This window comes from Oncorhynchus tshawytscha, linkage group LG14 (genome assembly GCF_018296145.1).
Source record: "Oncorhynchus tshawytscha isolate Ot180627B linkage group LG14, Otsh_v2.0, whole genome shotgun sequence".
NCBI classification, from domain to species: Eukaryota; Metazoa; Chordata; class Actinopteri; order Salmoniformes; family Salmonidae; genus Oncorhynchus; species Oncorhynchus tshawytscha.
Window position 1 is genome coordinate 40862669 of NC_056442.1, and position 25543 is coordinate 40888211.

At 45.3% G+C, this 25543-nt stretch overlaps 1 protein-coding gene across 10 annotated transcripts in view; it reads right to left on the reverse strand.

Moving 5' to 3' along the window:
- The window catches only part of LOC112239015 (unconventional myosin-XVIIIa-like), a 208842-nt gene that overhangs the window by 60516 nt on the left and 122783 nt on the right, over positions 1–25543 (reverse strand). For 9 of the 10 annotated variants that reach the window (XM_042297518.1, XM_042297517.1, XM_042297516.1 and 6 more), the window contains 17 exons: positions 22400–22411; positions 21152–21325; positions 20629–20719; positions 19611–19803; positions 19236–19322; positions 17206–17507; positions 16719–16905; positions 14655–14862; positions 14422–14531; positions 12686–12751; positions 9645–9773; positions 4002–4145; positions 3573–3662; positions 3236–3355; positions 2647–2758; positions 1344–1471; positions 618–772 (listed from right to left, as the gene is read on the reverse strand). In XM_042297518.1, the coding sequence (XP_042153452.1) occupies positions 618–772; positions 1344–1471; positions 2647–2758; positions 3236–3355; positions 3573–3662; positions 4002–4145; positions 9645–9773; positions 12686–12751; positions 14422–14531; positions 14655–14862; positions 16719–16905; positions 17206–17507; positions 19236–19322; positions 19611–19803; positions 20629–20719; positions 21152–21325; positions 22400–22411 (2308 nt within the window). The remainder of the gene's footprint in view (positions 1–617; positions 773–1343; positions 1472–2646; positions 2759–3235; positions 3356–3572; positions 3663–4001; positions 4146–9644; positions 9774–12685; positions 12752–14421; positions 14532–14654; positions 14863–16718; positions 16906–17205; positions 17508–19235; positions 19323–19610; positions 19804–20628; positions 20720–21151; positions 21326–22399; positions 22412–25543) is intronic. The other variant, XM_042297511.1, reaches the window with a different exon arrangement.

Below are 25543 nucleotides of genomic sequence, written 5' to 3' on the forward strand. Positions count from 1 at the left end.
CGAGAGAGAGATTGAGAGAGAGCGAGAGAGAGATTGAGAGAGATTGAGAGAGAGAGAGAGAGATTGAGAGAGAGAGAGCGAGAGAGAGATTGAGAGAGAGCGAGAGAGAGATTGAGAGAGAGAGAGAGCAAGAGAGAGAGAGAGATTGAGAGAGAGAGAGAGAGAGAGAGAGAGAGAGAGAGAGATGTTGGCATGTTGTTAGAACAGGTATAAAGCCAAGCTTGGAAATTTACTGCCTCCTGCAGTTATGGAATGTTTCCTCATGAGTATAATTCATTGCCTGATCCCTCCTCGAAAGGAAATAAGTGATAATTTTTTAACCCATAGGAAGTCCCACCTAGTTGACTACTTCAAAATGGTGAAAGTCCTCAATGGCGCTGCCCATGGTAAAATGGGCTTTTGAGTACGAGAGTCCTCTATCTCTAAGGTCGGTATTGTTTTATTCTTTTTATTTCACCTTAATTTAACAAGGTAGGCCACTTGAGAACAAGTTCACATTTACAACTGCGACCTGGCCAAGATAGAGCAAAGCAGTGTGACACAAACAACACAGAGCTACACATGGGATAAACGTCTTTGTCGGCCTACAGAGTGTGTGTGTTATGAACTGAACTCACTTCCTCTGTTTCTTCTCCAGGTCATGGTTGCGGCTCTGCTGGCCCTCCAGGTGTAGCTTGGTGTCCTGTAGCTCAGCCGTCAATCTCTGACACTTCTTCTTCAGCTGCTGGGCCGTACGCTGCACCTCCTCACTGTCTGCCTGAAGGTCACTTAGCTGGATGAGGAGAGAGGGAGTGAGATAAAGAGAGAGATGTGTAACATTTAAAATATTTTTTTTCAAAATAAGCAGAGGCATGAAAGAGGTCAAAGGTTCCGTTAGCTTCTGTCAAGCTGTCTGTCTGAGTGGCCGACCAGGTGAGACGCACAGAGAGAGAAAGAAAAGACTAGTTATTGCTTCACTGCTCCTTTTATGTCTCACTGAGTGAGCGCTCGGGGAGTGTAAAGCTTTATTTGATGTTTTATGAGAAAGCTCAGAGGAGGTGTCAAAAACAGAGCAAGGGGCTGAGAAAAAGACAGAGAGAAAAATAATCAGCAGACAGAGATAGACAAAGACAGTGACAGACAGACACTTGCCCAGCAATGAGAGAAGAGAGAAAAGGAGAGGGAGAGACCCACCGAAAACACCAGTAAACTGCTTCTGGACAGAAGGAAGGATATGAGAGAGAGAAAACAAATGTGAGCATGTGTGTGTGTAGCTAGATGAGGTAGGTGTAAATCCCAACATGCAAGTGTGTGTAAGCAATGCGAGGTTGAGTTAGAAGTGTGTGTGTCCGACACTGCCTTACCCTCCTCTCCAGCTGCCGCTTGTTCTGCTGCTCCACCTCCAGCTTGTCATTAAACTCCTGCTGTAACCTCTTCTTGGTGAACTCTATCTCTCTGATGGCCCTGTCATACTTCAGTCTCCACTCTCCCCCTAACAGACACAACATGATATAGCACAGTTAGCAGACAGGTCATGCATGGACAGCACTACATTCAACATTCAATCACAGGAGGTTGGTGTCACCTTAATTGGGGAGGACAGGTTTGTGGTAATGGCTGGAGCGGAATTAGTGGAATGGTATCAAAACCATGGTTTCCATTCACTCCGTTCCAGCCTTTATTATGAGCTGTCCTCCCCTCAGCAGCCTCCATTGCATTCAATATGCCTTCAAATAGAACTAAGATGAAATTGATTAGCCAGTTTGAAAGGAAGTCTGTTTGACCATGGAAGGGGTTTGCATTAGTCAGGAGGAAATGTATCAAGCTGTTTTGAAGCCATATTAAAGTCTGTACACTACTGTTGGCATGTACATGTATCTCTTACACAGGGTTGTCTATTCCACGTAAAATGTGGGGTGTTTAAACGTTCAAACAAAACACTGAGACAAAAATCTATTCTCCAGTCAGAATGGCCAAATAAAGCCTGCATTTGCAGTCCAACCGGAAGTCTGTTCGGCATGCGTCCAAATATCATTTGAGGACGCCTGCAGTCTTTTATAATCAATTTCTACACCATGTCTTGCAAAACCTTTTGTATCCTCATTGATTTCAGGCAGCCGCTGCAGTCTACGGGGGTGGTCAGCTTGATACAACCAAATAACTGGGCAACTGAAAGGACTCAGCCTACTTTGATCCTGGTCTTGGGGTGTACCTTTGTGTGCTGGTTTTCATGGTGCTAAATTGTCACCATAGCAACAGTGTGTGTGTGTGGTTTGGTTTTACTATCCTTGTGGGGACACAGAAGTCCTCACATGGATAGTACAACAAGGAAAACTCAAGACAAGTGGGGACATTTCAGGTTTAGGGTTAGAATTAAGGTTAGGATTAGGAGTTAAGGTAAGGTTAGGTTTAGGGTTAGAATTAAGGTTAGGATTAGGAGTTAAGGTAAGGTTAGGTTTAGGGTTAGAATTAAGGTTAGGATTAGGAGTTAAGGTAAGGTTAGGTTTAGGGTTAGGAGTTAAGGTAAGGTTAGGTTTAGGGTTAGAATTAAGGTTAGGGTTAGGTTAAGGGTTATGTTTAGGGTTATGGAAAATCAGGTTTTGAATGGGAATAAATGTTTTGGTCCCCACAAGGATAGTAAAACAAACGTGTGTGTGTGGTGCTGACCTGTGTCGTCATCGTCCATCTCTCCATTGAGCTCAGAGGCTCTGAGGAGTCTGGTCTCCATCACCTCCATCTCCATAGAGTCCATAGACTTCTTCATCGAGTCAAACTTAGTCTGGGGAGAGAATCACAGGCCATGCATTAATACACAAACACATTATATACCAAGTTAGAAATACTGACAGATAGGCCTCACATTGAACTTGCACGTACACACACAAACATGCTCATTGCTCACACACACACACACACACACTTCCTCTAAACGACACAATCGCTCATTTCGAGAAGCGAGGTAATTTGTACCCAGCCCAGCCCATCAGCATGTGCTGTCTGAGCAGTCAGTAGAAAAATCTATCCCATCTAGTTGGAATACCCTGAAAAAACAATCATGTCAAATGCCAAATAGAAAACTAAAAGGATGGGGAAGGCTGGGTCAACAATCTGATCACACCATTACGTTGCAGCCAACAGAACTGGCAAGGTCGTCATTGCATATCAGAATCGGTTTTCCATTTACCGGTCTGGTTCAAATAATGAATGAAATAATTGTGTACATCCAACAACACTTTCTCCAGTGTTAACAGTTAACCTGCAGGTCCTTCATGTCTTTCTCCAGTCTCAGTCTCTCTGAGGTCTCAGACTCCAGCAGCTGAGAGGCCGACTCTCCTGTGTTCCTCTCGTCTGCCAGCTCCGACGACAGCTCTGTGATCTGGCATATACACACAATTGCAATAAGCAAGAGGGTGAAAATAACGTGTTTATTACTACTATACATGCACCCTGTCTAATGCATACAGTGCAATACAGTTAAACTTCATGACATAAAACATCCATCTGTTCATCCTTTATTTATACAGACAGATCCGCTGGTACAATGTGTTATCTTATATTAGTCTGCAACACAGTTTGTGTGTGTGTGTGTGTACCCTGCTCTCCAGGCGGTCACTGTTGAGTCTCAGCTCATTCCTCTCCTTGTCCACCTTCTCCAGCCTCCCTTTCAGCTGCTGGATCTCCTCCTGGGAACAGATAGACAGAACGAGAGAGGGAGGGGGAGAGAGAAAATGTATTACAGTATTAGAGGGAGCTAAATCTGTATAGTCTCTATAAAGCAGGGGAAGGGAATCAAATGCTGGGGTGTAATCATTACTACAAAACAGTCTGAAAAACGTTCTGTTATGCAACAAAAAGAAGCATTTCTATGGGACAGATTCAGGGAGGGCCATTCCTGTTTGATGAACCTGTCCAATAGAAAAAATACTTTTTGTTGCAAAACTGAATATTTTGAAACTGTTTGAAGTAATGATTTCACCCCTGATCAGAAGTAGATGGAGGGTGTGTATAGTTTGTGTACTCACGTCTTTGCCACGTATCTGCTCCTCTGTGAGCTGGACCTCTATAAGGGGGCGTACTGTGGTGAACACCTTCCACCAGGGCCAGCCCTTCACTCCTTTGTTCTTCTTGATGTTCTTCTGGATGCAGCGGATAGCCAGGTCCTGGATCTGAAACACATGCAGAGGAGCAGAGGGACTTGTTTGTGTCATGTCTGCCAACAAGTAAGATTCTTGAAGTTTTTTTAAATGGAAATATATATATCACAACTACAGTGCATTCTGAAAGTATTCAGACCCCTTGAATTTTTCTGCATTTTGTTACGTTACAGCCTTATTCTAAAATTAATTACATAGTTTTTTCCCCCTCCTCATTCTATAAACAATACCCCATGACAAAGCAAAAAATATTTTTTTAGACATTTTTGCAAATTTATTACCAATAAAAAACGGAAATATCACATTTACATAAACATTCAGAGTTTCTCCCATTCTTCTATGCAAATCTTCTCAAGCTCTGTCAGGTTGGATGGGGAGACTCGCTGCACAGGTATTTTCAGGTCTCTCCAGCGATGTTAGGTCGGGTTCAAGTGTGGGCTCTGGCTGGGCCACTCAAGGACTTGTCCCGAAGCCAGTCCTGCATTGTCTTGGCTGTGTCCTTAGGATCTTTCTCCTGTTGGAAGCTGAACCTTCACCCCAGTCTGAGGTCCTAAGCGCTCTGGAGCAGGTTTTCATCAAGGATCTCTTCGTACTTTGTTAAATAGAAAGGTGAGTGCCTTTCCAAATCATGTCCAATCAATTGAATTTACCACAGGTGGACTCCAATCAAGTATAGAAACATCTCAAGGATGATCAATGGAAACAGGATGCACCTGAGCTCAAGTTCAAGTCTCATAGAAAAGGCTCTAAATACTTATGTAAATAGTTTTTTTGCCTGTTTTTTATTTTTAATACATTTGCAAAAATGTCTACAAACTTGTTTTTTTGTTTTGTCTTTATGGGGTATTGTGTATTGATGAGGAAAATGTTTTATTGAATCAATTTTAGAATAAGGCTGTAACGTAACAAAATGTGGAAAAAGGGAAGGGGTCTGAATACTTTCCGAATGCAGTGTTTGTATGAAATATATAACTTTTGATAAATAAATAAAGAAGAAATGGCATTGCTTAGTGTCATTATCAACTAGCACAATAACAGACACTTGCATCAAGTGTGACGATTTGGACGAGCTAGAATCAAGACAATCCAAAGTTCTTCTGGCTTCTCACGGCTTTAAGAGCTGAGACAAAGCTCTTCAGAGAAATGTAATCAAACATCGATACCACTTTGGCACCTTGTTAAAAAGGCATTAGAAGGAGCTACAAGCTCCCGCTACATGGGCATCTCCAATAAACCACCCATTATCTCACAACCCAATTAGAACAGCACAATGCAACTGCATCCACTGGGTTTGCCATGATGGAGAAGGCATGCAGGTTATGTCCTCTAAAGCTTGTTTGTCATGCTTAGACCTAAACAAGTCTAACCAATCATATGTTGACTCATTAAGGGTGTCAGTGTTGATCTTTCTGTTCCTCAGCCATACAGAGAGCTCATATACAACACCAGAGGGATTTAGAATAAGGTCTTGCAGCCTTTAGAAAGAAGATATGTCTGTGTCAAACAGATATTGACGGTCTTAGAGAAACACAGAAGCAGAATGTATTCATTTCTCTTTCTTTGTCCCGGTCTTCCTTTTTACTCTGCCTTCTGCCTCTCCTTTACAGAGTTCCCTTTGAGTGTCTGTGAAGCTACATGGCCTTTGCTGAGCGCACAAGGCCATAGATGTAACGCATGCATGCACTGACACACACCTGTTCCCAGTCGGGGAAGAAGCTTTGTCTTAAAGCAACGATTTAATTAGACACACTCTGGGCCGACTGGCTGAAAGGAGGAATCCCCCATGCTCCTCCATCTTCACCCTGCTGTCACTAGTTCTATCCACATGAATGTCAAAGAGAGAGGAGGCTGTGGGCTTCAAACGCTGTGCCGCATCCCTTCTATTCGTCTATTCCCCCATGGTGAAGCACCGTTTCAGAGAAGGAACACTCTCTCTATCACTTTCTCTCTTTTCTCCCTCAAAGCTCTTTGAAAACAAATCCCTGTGAGGGTTTGGCTCAGGCTGAGAGGACTTCAAGGTGCGGGGAGCCCCCCGGAGCAATCAAATAGACAGAGAGAAACAAACTAATAGATATTTGGGCAGTGGGGACGTCAGTGTTCAGACGAGGAAATCAACACTTTCACGGTCGTGTCTTGTGTCTCTGAGAAATATGGGCCAAAGGTTCAAATGTAACACCCTGCACTGCCTTGTAATCAAGTGTGAGTCTGCTTGTTTAGCTGTACATGCAGAATATTTTCCTGTAAATATCAAACCAGCTTACCTTGCTACGACACAAGCCTCACAAATATTTAACAATACCACTCTCCTCAACATGCATTTTCCTCTAAAACATGCCTTGGCTTCTTAGCTAGAATTGTGCAAAGTATTCATTGTGTATTTAAATAGATACTTAAATCGTTGAGTTCAACTTAAATAAAACAACCTCAACTTCCTGTTAATCAGATCAAATGAAAACACATTGAACTAAACCTTACTGTAACTACCTTTCAGAACTGCTGGAGGGTAGTGTCCTGTACTGTACCTTTCAGAACTGCTGGAGGGTAGTGTCCTGTACTGTACCTTTCAGAACTGCTGGAGGATAGTGTCCTGTACTGTACCTTTCAGAACTGCTGGAGGATAGTGTCCTGTACAGTACCTTTCAGAACTGCTGGAGGGTAGTGTCCTGTACAGTACCTTTCAGAACTGCTGGAGGGTAGTGTCCTGTACTGTACCTTTCAGAACTGCTGGAGGGTAGTGTCCTGTACTGTACCTTTCAGAACTGCTGGAGGGTAGTGTCCTGTACTGTACCTTTCAGAACTGCTGGAGGGTAGGGTCCTGTACAGTACCTTTCAGAACTGCTGGAGGGTAGTGTCCTGTACTGTACCTTTCAGAACTGCTGGAGGGTAGGGTCCTGTACTGTACACCGAAACACATTGTAATGCAGAACGTTGGCTCACAAAAGCCTTTGCCGTGGTGATATTGTTCCCCGTCTTCCCCTGGGCCTCTCAGTAGAGGTCTTCACGGATCCACCTGTACCTGAGACTCAATCCGGGACCCGATCAGGTCCAGATCCAAAATTCTAAATAATGTAACGGGTGGGTCGGATCTGATATGATTGTCACGGGTCTCGGGTATGTGTAATTTTAACTGACTTGTCCGGAACGGCCTGTACAGATCCAAAGGTGACTGCTGCAGTAGAGAGGTATACATTTTTCATTTGCTGCTCTTGCTTTTCACGAGAGGAGTGTGGCACGTGTAGCTTGTTGTTGGCCAATCATAAGTTATCAAAGCGGCAATAGGCTACAATCATAGAGCCTCCGTGTGTGGCAAAAGTTAGGAGATATCTAATCAGTGGAAGATGTTTGATGATAAATAACCTAGCTATGGCAGCTATTAGTCTACTGTAGTGCGAGTCTGCTTGGTTGGTTGCCGTCTCCCCTCCCTCCCTCCCTCCCTCCCTCCCTCCCTCCCTCCCTCCCTCCCCCTCCCTCCCTCCCTCCCTCCCTCCCTCCCTCCCTCCCTCCCTCCCTCCCTCCCCAGTACAGCCCCTCCCCCGCCTGCTAGAGCGGCTCCTCTTTCTCTCCCTCCTCTCGTGCTTTATCAGCTCTGGTTAATCAAGTAGCTTTAAAAAGTAGCAGAAAAAGCTTTTCTGCTGCTTCCCTCACTCGGATAGGGTCTGGATCCAACCAGGTCTATACGGAACGGTTCTAGTTGTCCTCGGGTCTGTTCGGAACGGGTCTCTACATTTAAAAAATATATATTTATGCATATCGGGTCTGGGTGGGAAAGCCCCAAGTCCATTTCAGAACAGGTCCAACTTTTTGAAGCCTTGAAGAACTACCTCCCAGCATTACACAGCCCTCTCCAGTCCAGTCTGACCCTCAGCCAGTCACTGTGAGGAATGACAATCACTCTTAATGGAGTCGTTTACAACTAAACACTTCGGAAAACAAAGGAAAATATCAATATCCTGTTCCTGAATCAAAACAAACAATGAGGATAAACAACTTGTGTTACTTATAGAAAGAGGCAGCACTCAAATGAAACAGGCAAAGCAGTAAAGAGAGGCCACTGTCCTTGAAAAGCAACTTAAAGACAGCAACCTTGAGCCCAGCTCAGCACCAAAGAACTACCAGAGATGGGGATGGCAGGGACTGGGAAGACAGCGGTCGAAGCCCAATCTGTCCAAACACACATGGACACACCAAGACTCACATGTAGGCTACTGCTACACAACTAATTCACACTAACCACTCTCTCACACCCTCACGTACACAGACAAGCACCCCCACACACAAACACACACAGTACAGGACAACACACAGAGCTGAATAGATCCCCACCGGTGGTTCCAGTCATTCAGTGGAGGGTGTTATATCCCTGGTCGGCATGCTCACTCTGGTGTGGTGGGGCATATAGGGTGTGTGTGGGCTGTTTTCATCCGCCTAACACACACACACATACAGCTCTGTCCCTGCCGTGTCTCTCTCCAATCCCTCATGACTGGACCAGGGATTATGACAGGTGTCTACAATAATAATGTCACCCTGTAGAAAGACCAGCCTTCTAGTTTCCCCCACCACCCATGTATGAATAAAGGTATTACCGTTCAAATAGGTAAGGAGAGAGCCTGTACTATAGGCGTGTTTCTTTTTGACCCTCATCACCCCTACATAGATCAGAGGTAAGGTTAGAGTGAGAGACAGAGAGGAATGCTAAAATGGAGGGAGAGACTGAGAGGGCAGGGAATAAGGCGAGGTGTGTGTGTTCTGGTGCAGTAATCGATAAGGCTGTGATTGAGGGGACATGTGTGTGCGTGTGTGTGTGTGTGTGTGTGTGTCCCAGGGGAGCAGGAGGAGCAGATGGAAGGCTATCTGCTGGGCCGGGGGCCAGCGGAGACAGGATGGATTTATGACACTGTGCTCTGATGAACTTCTGATTTAGTGAGCCGCTAAACCGCCCCACAGATGTGGGTGGCAGAGCTAGCAATGGAGCGAGAGCATGCCATTAATACGAGGCAGAGAGAGAGCGAGAGAAGAGGGTAGAGAGAGGGTAGAGAGAGAGGGAGACTATCATTCTAATGCTTCCATGGGAATATTCTCTTCCTCTCGGAAAGAAGCACACGTGTCTTCTCTTTGGGTTTCATGGCAACACATTGACTAACTTCACTATAACGGAAGATAAATTAGAACGTGTCGTAGGGGACCAATAACCATATGATCGAATGGGAAGCTTCAGTTCCTTTCAGAGTTTTCCCAAGACATTGTCTGAGGCAGCGAACAAAGAGAGCAGTAAAACAACACTGACACAAGCACTTTCTGTACTGGCAAGGGATACACAGCTCTTCTTAGACCACGACAGGCATCAGCTTTGAAAGTGTAGGCATTAGGAACCAACAGTGCACTGTGTGACGTGGTCGAGGGGCACGAAACGGTCCGTTTTGCTGATCTAAAATCAGTGTAGCTCCTTTCGACATCTAATCTGACCTGGGCTTTGGGCTGGTAAGAACTGGGTTGAGAGGGCTCACTCACCTTCCTCTTCTTGAAAGCCTGTCTGGCCAGGTATCCTCTGCAGGAAGCCTGGAACATGGTGATGTTGCGTCTGGTCTGGACATCTCTCTGCTCCTCCAGTTTAGCCAGGGTCCCCGCTCTGAAGAACACCTGGTGAGAGACAGGGACAGTTAGATACTGATTAATCATGACACGAAAGTGAATTGTATTGAAGTCAGACAGGGAGCATGTGTGTGTGCAAGGTTGCACAATACTATGGAATTAGAAGTAATGTAAACATGTAACTGAATATTTGCAACTTTTTTATTTGGGGACATTGAAGCATACAAACAAATAATTACAATAATTTGTTTTTCCATGATTCAGGGAGTTGGAATCCCCCTAAAGATCTTCAACCATACATCTGGGATTCAGGGATTGCATATCAACTACATCAAGTCCTGCGTTTACTTTGCATTTCAATGGCGTTTACTTTGGGGGCTTTAAATTTAGTTGGATTACCTGAAACGCTTTAGAGTCATTTCCATTCTCTGATCTGCTCTGGGAGATTGGGTGGGGAGCTGCTGATGGACTTCTCTACAGTTTGTCAGGCCAGAGCTGAGAGCTCATCAAACTCTTTGAATGTTGCTGAATTGCATTAGCATGCTAATAGTGTTAGTGGAAGAGCTATGCTTAACTTCACAAAATCCTCATTAAAACTCCCTTGTGTTAACAACACATGCGGCTGCCACGGCTACACTAAGGAAAATAACAAAGACAATAAGTTTCTGGGGAAACTAAAACGACAGGTAGAGTTGTGGAGAAACTTCTCTTGGATTTAGCCGTCATCTTCAGTTAGTCAGAGGCACTGTGTTTCCTTCAACTCTAAAACAATTGAGATGGTTCGTCTACAGAGTGTTTTGTTCAGATTTCACCAAGCGGCTCCTCAAGACGAGAGATGTGGTGGTGTTTTGTTCAGATTTCACCAAGCGGCTCCTCAAGACGAGAGCTGTGGTGGTGTTTTGTTCAGATTTCACCAAGCGGCTCCTCAAGACGAGAGCTGTGGTGGTGTTATGTTCAGATTTCACCAAGCGGCTCCTCAAGACGAGAGCTGTGGTGGTGTTATGTTCAGATTTCACCAAGCGGCTCCTCAAGACGAGAGCTGTGGTGGTGTTATGTTCAGATTTCACCAAGCGGCTCCTCAAGACAAGAGCTGTGGTGGTGTTATGCAGAAACTGCATCATGATGCATCAGGACTGATCTAACACAGTACTCCAGGGCCCTTAACAACCTATTATCCTCTATCAAAGGCACAGGATGAGAGAAAACACTTTACCCAGCACAGACAATCAAAGTTCAGAGCCTGTGTGTGTACAGTCAAGCCAATAGCACATGCAGAGTGTGGGCTGGGCGCGGTGAAACCACACAGCACTAACACACCCACACTTCTCTGCTGTAGGGCAACGACTCCGACTGGAGAGGTTGTCTATACCCCCAGAGAACATCGGATTGAGTTTGCTTCCTCTATTGTCAGCATTAGAGGATTTATCACACACTGTATGGGCATTCTGTTAAATGGATCCAAAATGACATGTTAACAAATCAACAGCTTGCATGGTATGCTTGCATTAATGCACACTTCTGTTTCCCGGGTGCTGATGACGTGGATGTTGATGAAGGCAGCCCCCCCCGATTCAGAGGGGTTGGATTAAATGTGGAAGACACATTTCAGTTGAGCAACTGACTAGGTATCCCCCCTTGTCCTTGCCTATTCCTATGCTGTAGACTGAGTAGAACACACAGACAGACTATCACATCACAACGAGGAGCTGAGAGAACACTCTCCAGCTTGTAACGCTCTCGTCCACCATCACGACCCGCTAGTGATGCAACCACTGAGCAACACCAATGGGATGTGTGATGTGTAACAGTAAACGGCCCAGTCACACAGGCCTTCCCCCCTAGCGGGATGAGCTTCTGCCTAGCAATGACAGTCAGCGTGGACGAAGGAACATATTGGACCTCGTGGTCTCTGAATGCAACTCTAAAGGTCGACTGAGGTCGTGGGCCGTTCCAGTGGCTCAGTTGGGGCTTGGTGTTTTTCTTAGCATGATGAGAGATGGAAAGGCACACACACACACACACACACACACACACACACACACACACACACACACACACACACACACACACTTCCCAAAACATACTTTTCCTACTGTTTACTTCAGAACAATACTTCCCTAAACATACTTTTCCTACTGTTTACTTCAGAACAATACTTCCCTAAACATACTTTTCCTACTGTTTACTTCAGAACAATACTTCCCTAAACATACTTTTCCTACTGTTTACTTCAGAACAAAACTTCCCACTGTCCTCTATTCTATGGACATTCTGAAAAAGCCTCCTCTGCTAATTAGCCATTCATCAGCCCGTCCTTTCCTTTGGATTTTCTATTTTGCATCTGAAAGGTTTGAATCTCACTGTGCTGATTGGTGTTTGTGTAGGGTTATCGGCACGCCACGGCAAAGCGCCACAAACAAAGAGAGCAGTCGCCTGCCAAAATCAATGGCCACAGGGAGCAACAGAAGGGACAACAACAAAGAGTAAGCCAGACATCTTTTTTTCTGAAGAAGCAGAAGAACTGTGGAGCAACCTTCCCTGGCCCAACTGAAAGTCAAGCCTGATCAGTGTGTGTGTGTGTGTGTGTGTGTGTGTGTGTGTGTGTGTGTGTGTGTGTGTGTGTGTGGGGTGGGTGGGTGGGTGGGGGGTTGCCAACCGCCAACTAAAAGACAAAGGCTGCCAGCCCAGGGACCCAGCGGCAGCTAGGAACCAGTGCCACAGCGACAGACCTTTGATTCCAAAGAGAAGGGTATGCTGGGTAAACAGCTGTCCCTCCCAGGCAGAGACAGAACACCTAGGGCCTGATTTAGACTGTACCAATGCTTCACACCTATTGTCATAGTGTCACCTGTTGTCATAACACTTTACAAAGCATGTATTAATGTCTGTCTGTCTGTCTCTGTCTGTCTGTCTGTCTGTCTGTCGGTCGGTCTGTCTGTCGGTCGGTGTGTGTTACTTACCCTGCTCAGGCCCATGTGGTAACTGCTGTTCTCCAAGTCCAGAGACTCCAACAGCTCCTCCACAGCCTGAAACAAACCGATAAAACGGACAGACAGATCAATGAAGAGATCAACAGAAATGGACAAACAGACAGACAGTGCTCCCTCCCGTAAAGTCACCATCCCTCTGTCTTCGCCCCAAAGGACTGCACACAGCACCATAGCAACAGGCACACTCCCCTAACATCAGACTATCCACCAGGAGACTGCAGACCAAAACAACTCAGCTACGGCACCAAGCTAGCTATCTGTAACCTCCAATTCAGTCTAAATATGGACTGTATCTAAAGCGGTCTCAGGAGAGGTGGAGGAGGAGGAGGGTCTTTAAAGTTCGACTACAAAGTGAAGTTGGAAGATAGCTGAAGCCTCAAGGGGGAGGATGGGAGTTAACTTGAACAGAATCAGCTGTTTTAAAGTAACTGTCCAGTGTTTCCAGATTTCTATGAAATATGACCTGTGATTAATTACAATATGAGTGAAATAGTTTTCCTTCCAAAATGTTTTAATTAAATATGTTAAAAAGCAGCTTTTCTGTGTTGGAATGGTGTGGGCGTACCCCAAAAGCAGAATGTTGTGGGTGTATGTCGGTCATAAACAGTATTCACACGAGTAGCCCACTGATTGGTCAGCTCAGCCTCCTCAGGAGGATGACATCATCCTAGCTGAGGAAAGAGAAAGCTTTATATTTTTAAAGTCTCTGAGGTGGATTTTTTAAAGTATTTTCTCTCCAATTTATGCTTTGGCCACAAATACGAGTATAGGATGAGTCAACCACATTATTTGAGTATGAGCTAACATAATATGAACATTTAAAAGTGGATAGTGGACAGTTACTTAAAGGACTGTTGGCAGAGGATCTCCGCAGGATTACTGGATCTGGGAGGTAAACAGGCTCAGTGGAGGATAAAGCCACTTCAGCCACAGTAACACAGCAACACAGTAACACAGCAACACAGTAACACAGTAACACAGTAACACAGCCATACAGCCCAAGCTAAGATGAAGAGACAGACAGGTTTCTAGCTCTGAGAGAGAAGGCTCTGTTTGAGTTCTCTCTGGGAAATAAAAATAAATTTCCTAAGATGCTGACGCAGGGGGAAACCTCTTACTCCCTCTTGCTTTCTTTCTTTCTCTCTCCTCCCTCTCTCTCAGTCTGTCTATATCCAGAGAATGAAGTACCTTTTTGTCCATTCATTATTTCTGAGCAGGCTATCCTTCCTAAGCATGTCTCCAAGGAGTCTGGTTTCCTCTTTAACTCTTCTATAGCTCACTGTATGTTTTAGCTGTGACAGAGAGGACCTCTTTAACAGCTCTACTTCAAAAACACAACCTTCTTACACAACAATGAAAATAACATTTCAGCCAAGAGAATGTCTATACCATTTCTTCATTTCCAGCTGAAAATTTCTACATCTGAAAATATGTTTACTGGATTCAGAAGTTTTAACCACACATCTGAATAGGTAGGGTATGCTAATAGCTGTAGGTACTGAAGACAGAGAGAGAGGAGGAAGTGATGGAAGGGGAGGACAGAAAGGAGGCACGTAATTAATCAGCACACCAGCCGCATGCTGCCAGCCAACCTAATCATAATTAATTACACACAAGAGAAGATCTAGGAGGGGGAAGGGAAGGAGAGAGAGAAAAGAGGGAGGCTTTTATATTATCATTCGTGCAGGGAACGCCTCGACACTCACCCTCTTCTCGTCTGTGACCATGTAGTGGCATCCGTGCTTTTTGGTCAGGTGGGGCACCAGCACGTCAAAGCGCCGTCTGAACTCGGAGAACACCATGTGATCAGGGTATCCTTTATGGAAAAGGCAGAACAAGGTCAACATTTATCGAATCATTTTTATTTTTCATACAGTTCAGAATGAAGGGGGAAAATGTCCCTCTCCCATGACTTAGCTTGACTTGAGTGGTGTCTTACCTTGTCTGTAGATGCGCAAGGCGTCAATAAGCTTATATCCACGGAGTTGAGCCCTCAGGAGGCCCACATCCAGCTGCATGAGGCCTGAGTCGCAGCTCTCTCCATGGGTCATGCGCGGCTCCATGCCAACTCCCACCGCGTCTGCCTTGGGCAGCAGGCAGTGGACAAAGTGAACCCTGGACCTGCGCACCGTGTCCAGCAGAGCATCCTGGGGAGACGGAGGGCAGGGAGTTAACGCATTAACACACACACACACACACAAACAAAGGCAAATCATTAATTTTGTACACATTTGCATGTATAAATACATGTTAATATACAGTGCCTTGCGAAAGTATTCGGCCCCCTTGAACTTTGCGACCTTTTGCCACATTTCAGCCTTCAAACATAAAGATATAAAACTGTATTTTTTTGTGAAGAATCAACAACAAGTGGGACACAATCATGAAGTGGAACGACATTTATTGGATATTTCAAACTTTTTTAACAAATCGAAAACTGAAAAATTGGGCGTGCAAAATTATTCAGCCCCTTTACTTTCAGTGCAGCAAACTCTCTCAGAAGTTCAGTGAGGATCTCTGAATGATCCAATGTTGACCTAAATGACTAATGATGATAAATACAATCCACCTGTGTGTAATCAAGTCTCCGTATAAATGCAGCTGCACTGTGAGAGTCTCAGAGGTCCGTTAAAAGCGCAGAGAGCATCATGAAGAACAAGGAACACACCAGGCAGGTCCGAGATACTGTTGTGAAGAAGTTTAAAGCCGGATTTGGATACAAAAAGATTTCCCAAGCTTTAAACATCCCAAGGAGCACTGTGCAAGCGATAATATTGAAATGGAAGGAGTATCAGACCACTGCAAATCTACCAAGACCTGGCCGTCCCTCTAAACTTTCAGCTCATACAAGGAGAAGACTGATCAGAGATGCAGCCAAGAGGCCCATGATCACTCTGGATGAACAGCAGAGATCTACAGCTGAGGTGGGAGACTCTGTCCATAGGACAACAATCAGTCGTATATTGCACAAATCTGGCCTTTATGGAAGAGTGGCAAGAAGAAAGCCATTTCTTAAAGATATCCATAAAAAGTGTTGTTTAAAGTTTGCCACAAGCCACCTGGGAGACACACCAAACATGTGGAAGAAGGTGCTCTGGTCAGATGAAACCAAAATTGAACTTTTTGGCAACAATGCAAAACGTTATGTTTGGCGTAAAAGCAACACAGCTCATGACCCTGAACACACCATCCCTACTGTCAAACATGGTGGTGGCAGCATCATGGTTTGGGCCTGCTTTTCTTCAGCAGGGACAGGGAAGATGGTTAAAATTGATGGGAAGATGGATGGAGCCAAATACAGGACCATTCTGGAAGAAAACCTGATGGAGTCTGCAAAAGACCTGAGACTGGGACGGAGATTTGTCTTCCAACAAGACAATGATCCAAAACATAAAGCAAAATCTACAATGGAATGGTTCAAAAATAAACATATCCAGGTGTTAGAATGGCCAAGTCAAAGTCCAGACCTGAATCCAATCGAGAATCTGTGGAAAGAACTGAAAACTGCTGTTCACAAATGCTCTCCATCCAACCTCACTGAGCTCGAGCTGTTTTGCAAGGAGGAATGGGAAATAATTTCAGTCTCTCGATGTGCAAAACTGATAGAGACATACCCCAAGCGACTTACAGCTGTAATCACAGCTAAAGGTGGCGCTACAAAGTATTAACTTAAGGGGGCTGAATAATTTTGCACGCCCAATTTTTCAGTTTTTGATTTGTTAAAAAAGTTTGAAATATCCAATAAATGTCGTTCCACTTCATGATTGTGTCCCACTTGTTGTTGATTCTTCACAAAAAATACAGTTTTATATCTTTATGTTTGAAGCCTGAAATGTGGCAAAAGGTCGCAAAGTTCAAGGGGGCCGAATACTTTCGCAAGGCACTCTAGTTTTATTTGAATAACACAATTGTCATACAAAGTTCATAAGAGCAACTTGGGCCTAAACCCTCTCAAAGAGGAAGCAGAGGTAGGCCTTGGGTAGGGAGAAACCACCCCACTCACCACTTGCAGTTTGATCTGGATACAGAGGCTCTTCTTCTTGACAGCGGCCATGCCAGTGGTGAAGGTCTTCCTCATGCTAGTGGCTCTGCGGAGGGCCAGCTGAGATCCCCCCTCCAGCCCTGCGATGGAGCCAGACAGCACTGTGGGCCCTCCACTACGACTAGAGAACAGACTGCTGATGTTCTTCCTGTGTGTGTGTGTGTGTGTGTGTGTGTGTGTGTGTGTGTGTGTGTGTGTGTGTGTGTGTGTGTGTGTGTGTGTGTGTGTGTGTGTGTGTGTGTGTGTGTGTGTGTGTGTGTGTGTGTGTGTGTGTGTGTGTGTGAGTGAGTGAGTGAGTGAGTGAGTGAGTGAGTGAGTGAGTGAGTGAGTGAGTGAGTGAGTGAGTGAGAGCAAGAGAGAGAGAGAGAGAGCAAGAGAGACAAAGAGGTAAGTATATTTTCTATGTAAAGTGCTACTATGGAGAACAATCAGTGAATTAAATGTGTACTTCTGTGAGTCCTGCAGCAGAGTGGCAGCGTTCTGGGAGGCAGGGTTCTGCTTGGCGTGGTTCAGCCAACCCTGAGCATCGTACTCCACCCAGTCTGTCCCGTGGCTGTGGCCCAACAGGAAGTGATGCGGTTTGTCACTCTTCAGGAGCAGGGCGTGTCCCTTGTTGTCCCCCTGGTCGGGGCCGTAGTAGCTGAAGAGTCTCTCCAGCAGAGTGGCCTCAGAGCCCCCTGGCTGCACAGCCTCCTCCTCCATCAGCCACAGCAGACCCCGAGCCTCATCTGTCCTCGCCAGGGTGCGCACCTGGGACCATCGCAAGAACACACACAGGTTAGAGAGGTGGGGATCTATCACTTGAGTCTAACACAAACACAAGTGAATCAGCTGTGCAGAAAGCTTAGGTCCACAGCTCAGTCCAACACGCAGGTGCAGCTTTCACAAGCACCTCAGACACACAAATTAGGCCACAACAGAGACACTCACCCAGCTCCACTCCACCAGTCATCCACAGCTCCTCTCATCCATCCAATCACGACACTCCATACACAGCAACACTCTCCAAAACCAATAAAGCAACCTAGTCTCCTCTTTTTAAACTCATGGTTTAAATGTCCCAACACGGCCTTTATCCCTGGCCCAGTGTTGCCATAACATTACACCTGCTTAGCTGTGACATTTGTAGAAACTTCTCATTATGCACCAGCACAGTGTTCAAACAACCTGATATGATTCAACATCTCTGAACAAAACAAGTCATTTTGGAAAGGCAATCCTAACGTTTCGGTAAATAAGAAGCTATAAGAGAGATGAGTCTTTTCCTCCTCATTCTAGAGCTGCTATTAAAATCCACTCCTGGGCAGTGGAGCATTTAGAAACCTTGCTCTCTGACAGTCCACTTTGATAATGAATGGTGTTATTAATGTGAGAGTGTAGACTCTGTGGATGGAGGGAGGTGCAGGCAGGGTATCTTCACCACCACAACCTACTGAAGCTAAAGCCTTTTCAATTATTTGCCAATTGAATTATTTAACTGCTAGAAGCAGTGCAGATCTGTTTCACTGAGTTGGTTTCTCTAGTAGCAGTCAACTAATTAATTGCCAAGTCAGGTAAATCTCACATCCTTTTCAGCGAGACATGAGAAATAAGAACCTCTCTTATTCAGAACAATCCTATTCCCTTACAGTATTTGACACTGTAGGCTGGAGGTGGATGACCTGTGGATATTACTTGGATTCTAATGCAGCATTTTGTCAGGCTCTCCTCATCTAGGTCTATAGCTCTGTTGATCTTTTCATTATGTCTTTTTCTCGGAGTGTGAGCTGGTTTCCAATAAGTATGGCGCTGGTTCAATAGCGTTTGTTTGTCTGACTTGTAGCCGTGTTTGGTCATGCATGTCCTTGTGCACTCCTTCACATAGAAACACAAACTGCACACACACGCAAACCGCACACCCACACACACGCAAACCGCACACCCACACACACACACACATGCAAACCGCACACCCACACACACAAACAAACTAGGTTATTTACTTTCGTCTCAACTTTTCAATCAATTCCTGTGTGACCCCCATCCTCATTCACTTTTGATCTAATTCTTGTTAATGTCACTTTGGCATTTCTATTAAGAGCGCGTGCCATGCAGTCGTCTCATAAATAAACTCAATTGGATAGCTTTGCTCTGAGAAGCCAACGCTGACTGAAAAAGTCCCAACTCATCAAGGGGGAAAGGAATCAAACTTGACTGCAATTAATATCTTTGATGTGGGATGAATCCCCCCCACCCCCCCAAAAAAAGCCAAGTGAATTGGATGGAGTTAATAAGCCTGACATGGTTCACACAGTCATTTGTCTGAGTCTAAAAGTTGAAGATTCTATTTGAATTAGGGGAGCACTATCATTGGCAAAGAAGAGAGAGAGGAAGGACTGTGTTGAACCCCACTTGACGCTCACAACAATGATGAAATCCAAGCTAAAGTCCACTCCTGATACTGTACATGCAAAAGAGGCACAGAGAGATTCTCCTTACCAGCGCTTGGGTTGATGCTTGGTCTATAGCTGCTACCGACATTGAGGTACTGGACCCTATGTCATCTAATGCAAGCTCTATGTTTTCCTAGATGGGAACAGAGGGGTTGGTTAGGTGTGATTGGCGTCAGTGATTTTCAGAGATCCTCTTATGTAAGAGTCTATAGGCTATGACATTACAACTAAAAAAGCTCAATCTGACGTTCTATGTTATTTTCATACTAAAACAATACAGGTATGTTAATGACGATTATGATTTTATAATTCAGGGAAGTTTAAAAATCCCAAATCATTGGTATCCTGTTAGTAAGAATACTTCTACTATATAATGGTGAAGGTATTTGTCAGTGCTGTACATCTCTGTATATCTCCGCACCTCCTTATATCTTTCCAGCTCCTGTACAAAGGTGCGTTCGTGGAACAGGCTCTGCAGGCGCTCCTGGGCGTAGTTGTGGCACAGCTCCTCGAAGGTGGCACCGCGCTGGTGCTTGGCCATGTGAGGGTTCTGGAAACCCGGTGTGTCCACGATGAGCAGAGAGCACAGAGAGTGCTGACTGGACTTCAGAGCTCTGACACATGATACAAAGGGTCAGAACACACACACAGAGATAGAGAGAGAGAGAGAACGAGAGAGAAAGAAAGACAGAGAGAGAGAGAGAACGAGACAGAAAGAGAGCGAGAACGAGACAGAAAGAGAGAGAGCAAGAGACAGAGAGAAAGAGAGAGAGAGCAAGAGACAGAGAGAGACAGAGAGAGAGAACGAGAGAGAACGAAAGACAGAGAGAACGAGACAGAGAGAGATAGAGAGAAAGAGAGAGAGAGCAAGAGACAGAGAGAGACAGAGAGAGCAAGAGACAGAGAGAGAACGAGCGAGAAAGAAAGACAGCGAGCGAGAAAGAAAGAGAGAGAGAGAGAGAGAGAGAGAGAGAGAGAGAGAGAAAGAGAGAGAGAGAGAGAGAGAGAAAGAGAGATAGAGGGGAAAGGAAGGTAGGAGAGAAAGAGAGAACAAGACAAAGAGAGAGAAAGAGAGAGAGCGAGAGCAAGAGACAGAGAGGGAGAGAGAGAACGAGAGAGAAAGAAAGACAGAGAGAGAGAGAGAGTGATAGACAGAGAGAGAGAGAGAGAGCAAGAGACAGAGAGAGAGAGAGACAGAGAGAGAACGAGAGAAAGAAAGAGAGCGAGAAAGAGAGAGAGAGAGAGAGAGAGAGAGAGCAAGAGACAGAGAGAGAGCGAGAGAAAGCAAGAGAGAAAAAAACAGAGAGAGAGGAAAAGGGAGAGAAAGACAAAGAAAAAGGATGGGAATCAGAGGCATTCAAAGAGAGCAATACTGTAAATAAATGATGGTAAAGTAAGAAATATAAGAAAGAGGACAAAAGAGAGATGAGCTGACAGACCTGTTAATGAGGGAGATAACGAGGGTGAAGAGCTCTGAGTACAGGCCTGAAGCCATGGCCTCCAGACATTCCAGGGCTGTGATCTTAGAGACTGACGGAGAGGGAGGTATAGAGAGAGAGAGAGAGACCGTGAGAGAGAGCGAGGGAGGGAGTGAGGGAGGGAGGGAGGGAGGGAGGGAGGGGGGGGGGAGGGAGGGAGGGAGGGACAAATATGTGTTTATTTATTTTCCCTTTTGTACTTTAATTATTTGCACATTGTTACAACATTGTATGTAGCCATAATATGACATTTGAAATGTCTCTATTCCTTTGGAACTTTTGTGAGTGTAATGTTTACTGTTCATTATTTTTTATTTTTTTCCCCATGCCAATAAAGCCCCTTGAATTGAATTGAGAGAGAGAGACAGGGGAGAAAAGGAGTTGTGAGTTAAAAAGCACACACATAGCCTTTAGTATGTTATTCTACTCTATTTATTTAATTCAACTTCATATTGGAGACTGGTGGTCTCTGAAGGTCCCTTACCTGAGCTGTCTCCTGCCCCGGCCTCGTCGGGCCCCCCGCGGAAGGAGGTGGACCTCTGCAGGGCACCCTTGACCTGGTGCTTGAAGATGGACGAGGAGAGCTCCTCCAGGGTGCAGCCCAGCAGGTAGGCAGCCTTCTGGGCCCACTCATGACGGGCAAACTGCTTACGGCCAGCTGGGGACCAGGGACAGCATACACAAGTCAGAACCACAATCACTGGCTATTAGAATTAACTCAATGATCTCTTCCCTACTGTAGCTCAATGCTAAACACATTGCTTTGTGGCTAAGTTGGTTGGAGCATAGTGTTTTTCTATCCCAATAAAGCTATATTAATAAACGCTAACAAACAACTCCATCTTTTGAGCTTTGAGGCCTCCTCTACCTAGACTGGAATAACCACCTTGGCTCAAAGAGCAGGATTGAACTGAACAATCCGAGACTAGACTGCTAAGCACTGTTAGCTGGTTTTACAACAACTCTCCGTCATCCCATGTTACTGGCTCGGTGTGGCTGATCACCCCCACTGTTTTCTGGAGAGCTTTCAAAGCTACAGAGACACAGGGACTCAGGCAATATGGTCTCCTCTAACCTCTCATCAAACAACATTCTGCCACAGAGTCCAAGAAAAACATTCTAGACCAGAGAGACAGTTAGAACATAGAGGATCAAAACAATGTTCTGACACAAACAACCAGAAAGTAAGTTCCCCTGTGGGTTGGGGAGGGGGGGATCCAACAGGTTCAAATGAACAAGCTTTGCTTTTGGTTCGGGTCTGAATAATAATAACAGTGCTGTGGAATTGGAAGTAGGCGACATGGAGAGACAGACAGAGAGCTTTAAGGGACAACAAAGTTCTGATTCATGAGGCAAAGCAAGAGAGAGAGAGAGAAAGAGAGAGAGAAAGAGAGCGAGAGAGAGAGAGAGAGTGAGGGAGAGCGAGCGAGCGAGCGCGAGAGAGAGAGACAGAGAGAGAGAGTGAGAGAGAGCGAGCGAGGGAGAGCGAGGGAGAGCGAGCCAGCGAGGGAGAGCGAGAGAGAGAGACAGAGAGAGACAGAGAGTGAGGGAGAGAGACAGAGAGTGAGGGAGAGCGAGGGAGAGCGAGCGAGGGAGAGCGAGAGAGAAAACAATAAAAATGCTCGACAGAACGTCTGGGTAGAATGATAAAGACATTAAGAAAGACGAAATATCAACAAGACTAAGTTCAAATGAAAGAAGAGATTGGTGTTAATGTTGTTTGTTCCATTACCTTCGTCAGCCTCTACATGTAAAGGGCGCAGCATGCAAACATGCAAGTAGAGAGAGGGGGTTAGAAACAGTTCATGTATTAACAATTTACATTTATCACTGGAGAACAGACATGTTATCATACACTGAGTCACAAAACATTAAGGACAGCTGCTCTTTCTATGAAATAGACTGACCAGGTGAAAGCTATGATCCCTTATTGATGTCACTTGTGAAATCCACTTCAATCAGTGTAGATGAAGGGGAGGAGACAGATAAAAGAAGGATTTTGAAGCCTTGAGACAATTGAGACATGGATTGGGTATGTGTCCCATTCAGAGGGTGAATGGGCAGGACAACATATTGAAGTGCCTTTGAACGGGGTTTGGTAGTAGGTGCCAGGCACACTGGTTTGTGTCAAGAACTGCAACGCTGCTGGGTTTTTCACGCTCAACAGTCTCCCGTGTGTATCAAGAATGGTCTATCACCCAAAGGGCACCTTGTGGAGACCATGCCCCAACGAATTGAGGCTGTTCTAAGGGAAAAAGGGGAGGGTGCAACTCAATATTAGGAAGGTGCCCTTAATGATTGGTGCACTAAGTGCATATTATAGAACTAACACCATCCATGCTCTGAGGTGCAGGCAGGAGAACCGTGTGAGTGAAGATACCATGGGCATGCTCAGATTAGGAGATACCTGCTCTGGTCCTGGAGAGCTGCAGTTTGTTAAAATCTTCAAATTAGACCGTGACTAGTTTTCTCAGGTGTTGGAACACAATCCTGCAGTCCAAAATACACTGGCGATGGCCCCTGTGGTCAAGAGCCAATTGTGCTAAGGGACCAAGTAACACAGGGAGGATGGTTAAAATCACCTCGGTAGAGAGAAACATTTCTTTCAAACCCTTCACCCTTTTAACAGGTATGGAAAAGAGGGCATTATAGCATGAAGTGAAGTGTCAAATAGATGGGTGGAGGCTAATCCTTTAGATCCCACAGCGTTGAACAGACAACAACATCATGCCATGGAGAGAAGCATGTACACACTGCCCTCTGCTGGTAGGAACAACCCCTGCTGTGGAACCAATCAGCTGATGAGAGCAAGTAGTAGTAGCAGTAGTAGTAGTAGTAACAGTAGTAGTAGTTGTGGTAGTAGTAGTAACAGTAGTAGTAGTTGTAATAGTAACGTAGTAGTAGTAGTAGCAGTAGTAGTAGCAGTAGTAGTAGTTGTAGTAGTAACGTAGTAGTACTACTAGTTCTAGTTGTAGCATTAACATAGCAGTAGTAGAAGTAGTAGTAGTAGTCGTAACAGTAGTAGTAGTAACAGTAGTAGTAGTAACAGTAGTAGTAGTAGTAGTAACGTAGTAGTACTACTAGTTCTAGTAGTAGCATTAACGTAGTAGTTGCAGTAATAGTAGTACTAGCAGCATTAACCTAGTAGTAGTAGTAACGTAGTAGTAGCAGTAACATTAGTAATATTAGTAACATAGAAGTAGTAGTATTATTAGTAGTAGCATAGTACTAGTAGGAGCAGTATTAGCAGTAGTAGGGAGTGGTGTGAGAGAGACAGAGAAAAAAAAAAATATATATATATATATATATATATATATATATATATATAAATATAAATAACAAGTGTGCAGTTAAAATTGACAAACATACATTTCTCTCCATGGGGCCATGGGATGAGACAGGGATGCAGCTTGAGCCCCACCCTCTTCAACATATACAGCGTATATCAACAAATTGGCGAGGGCACTAGAACAGTCTGCAGCAGCCGGCCTCATGCTACTAGAATCTAAAGTCAAAAGTCTACTGTTTGCTGATGATCTGGTGCTTCTGTCACCAACCAAGGAGGACCTACAGCAGCACGTAGATCTTCTGCACAGATTCTGTCAGACCTGGGCCCTGACAGTAAATCTCAGTAAGACAAAAAATACACTGCTCAAAAAAATAAAGGGAACACTTAAATAACGCAATGTAACTCCAAGTCAATCACACTTCTGTGAAATCAAACTGTCCACTTAGGAAGCAACACTGATTGACAATACATTTCACATGCTGTTGTGCAAATGGAATAGACAACAGGTGGAAATTATAGGCAATTAGCAAGACACCCCCGATAAAGGAGTGGTTCTGCAGGTGGTGACCACAGACCACTTCTCAGTTCCTATGCTTCCTGGCTGATGTTTTGGTCACTTTTGAATGCTGGTGGTGCTTTCACTCTAGTGGTAGCATAAGACGGAGTCTACAACCCACACAAGTGGCTCAGGTAGTGCAGCTCATCCAGGATGGCACATCAATGCGAGCTGTGGCAAGAAGGTTGCTGTGTCTGTCAGCGTAGTGTCCAGAGCATGTAGGCGCTACCAGGAGACAGGCCAGTACATCAGGAGACGTGGAGGAGGCCGTAGGAGGGCAACAACCCAGCAGCAGAACCGCTACCTCCGCCTTTGTGCAAGGAGGAGCAGGAGGAGCACTGCCAGAGCCCTGCAAAATGACCTCCAGCAGGCCACAAATGTGCATGTGTCTGCTCAAACGGTCAGAAACAGACTCCATGAGGGTGGTATGAGGGCCCGACGTCCACAGGTGGGGGTTGTGCTTACAGCCCAACACCGTGCAGGACGCTTGGCATTTGCCAGAGAACACCAAGATTGGCAAATTCGCCACTGGCGCCCTGTGCTCTTCACAGATGAAAGCAGGTTCATACTGAGCACATGTGACAGACGTGACAGAGTCTGGAGATGCCGTGGAGAACGTTCTGCTGCCTGCAACATCCTCCAGCATGACCGGTTTGGCGGTGGGTCAGTCATGGTGTGGGGTGGCATTTCTTTGGTGGGCCGCACAGCCCTCCATGTGCTCGCCAGAGGTAGCCTGACTGCCATTAGGTACAGAGATGAGATCCTCAGACCCCTTGTGAGACCATATGCTGGTGCGGTTGGCCCTGGGTTCCTCCTAATGCAAGACAATGCTAGACCTCATGTGGCTGGAGTGTGTCAGCAGTTCCTGCAAGAGGAAGGCATTGATGCTATGGACTGGCCCGCCCGTTCCCCAGACCTGAATCCAATTGAGCACATCTGGGACATCATGTCTCACTCCATCCACCAACGCCACGTTGCACCACAGACTCTCCAGGAGTTGGCGGATGCTTTAGTCCAGGTCTGGGAGGAGA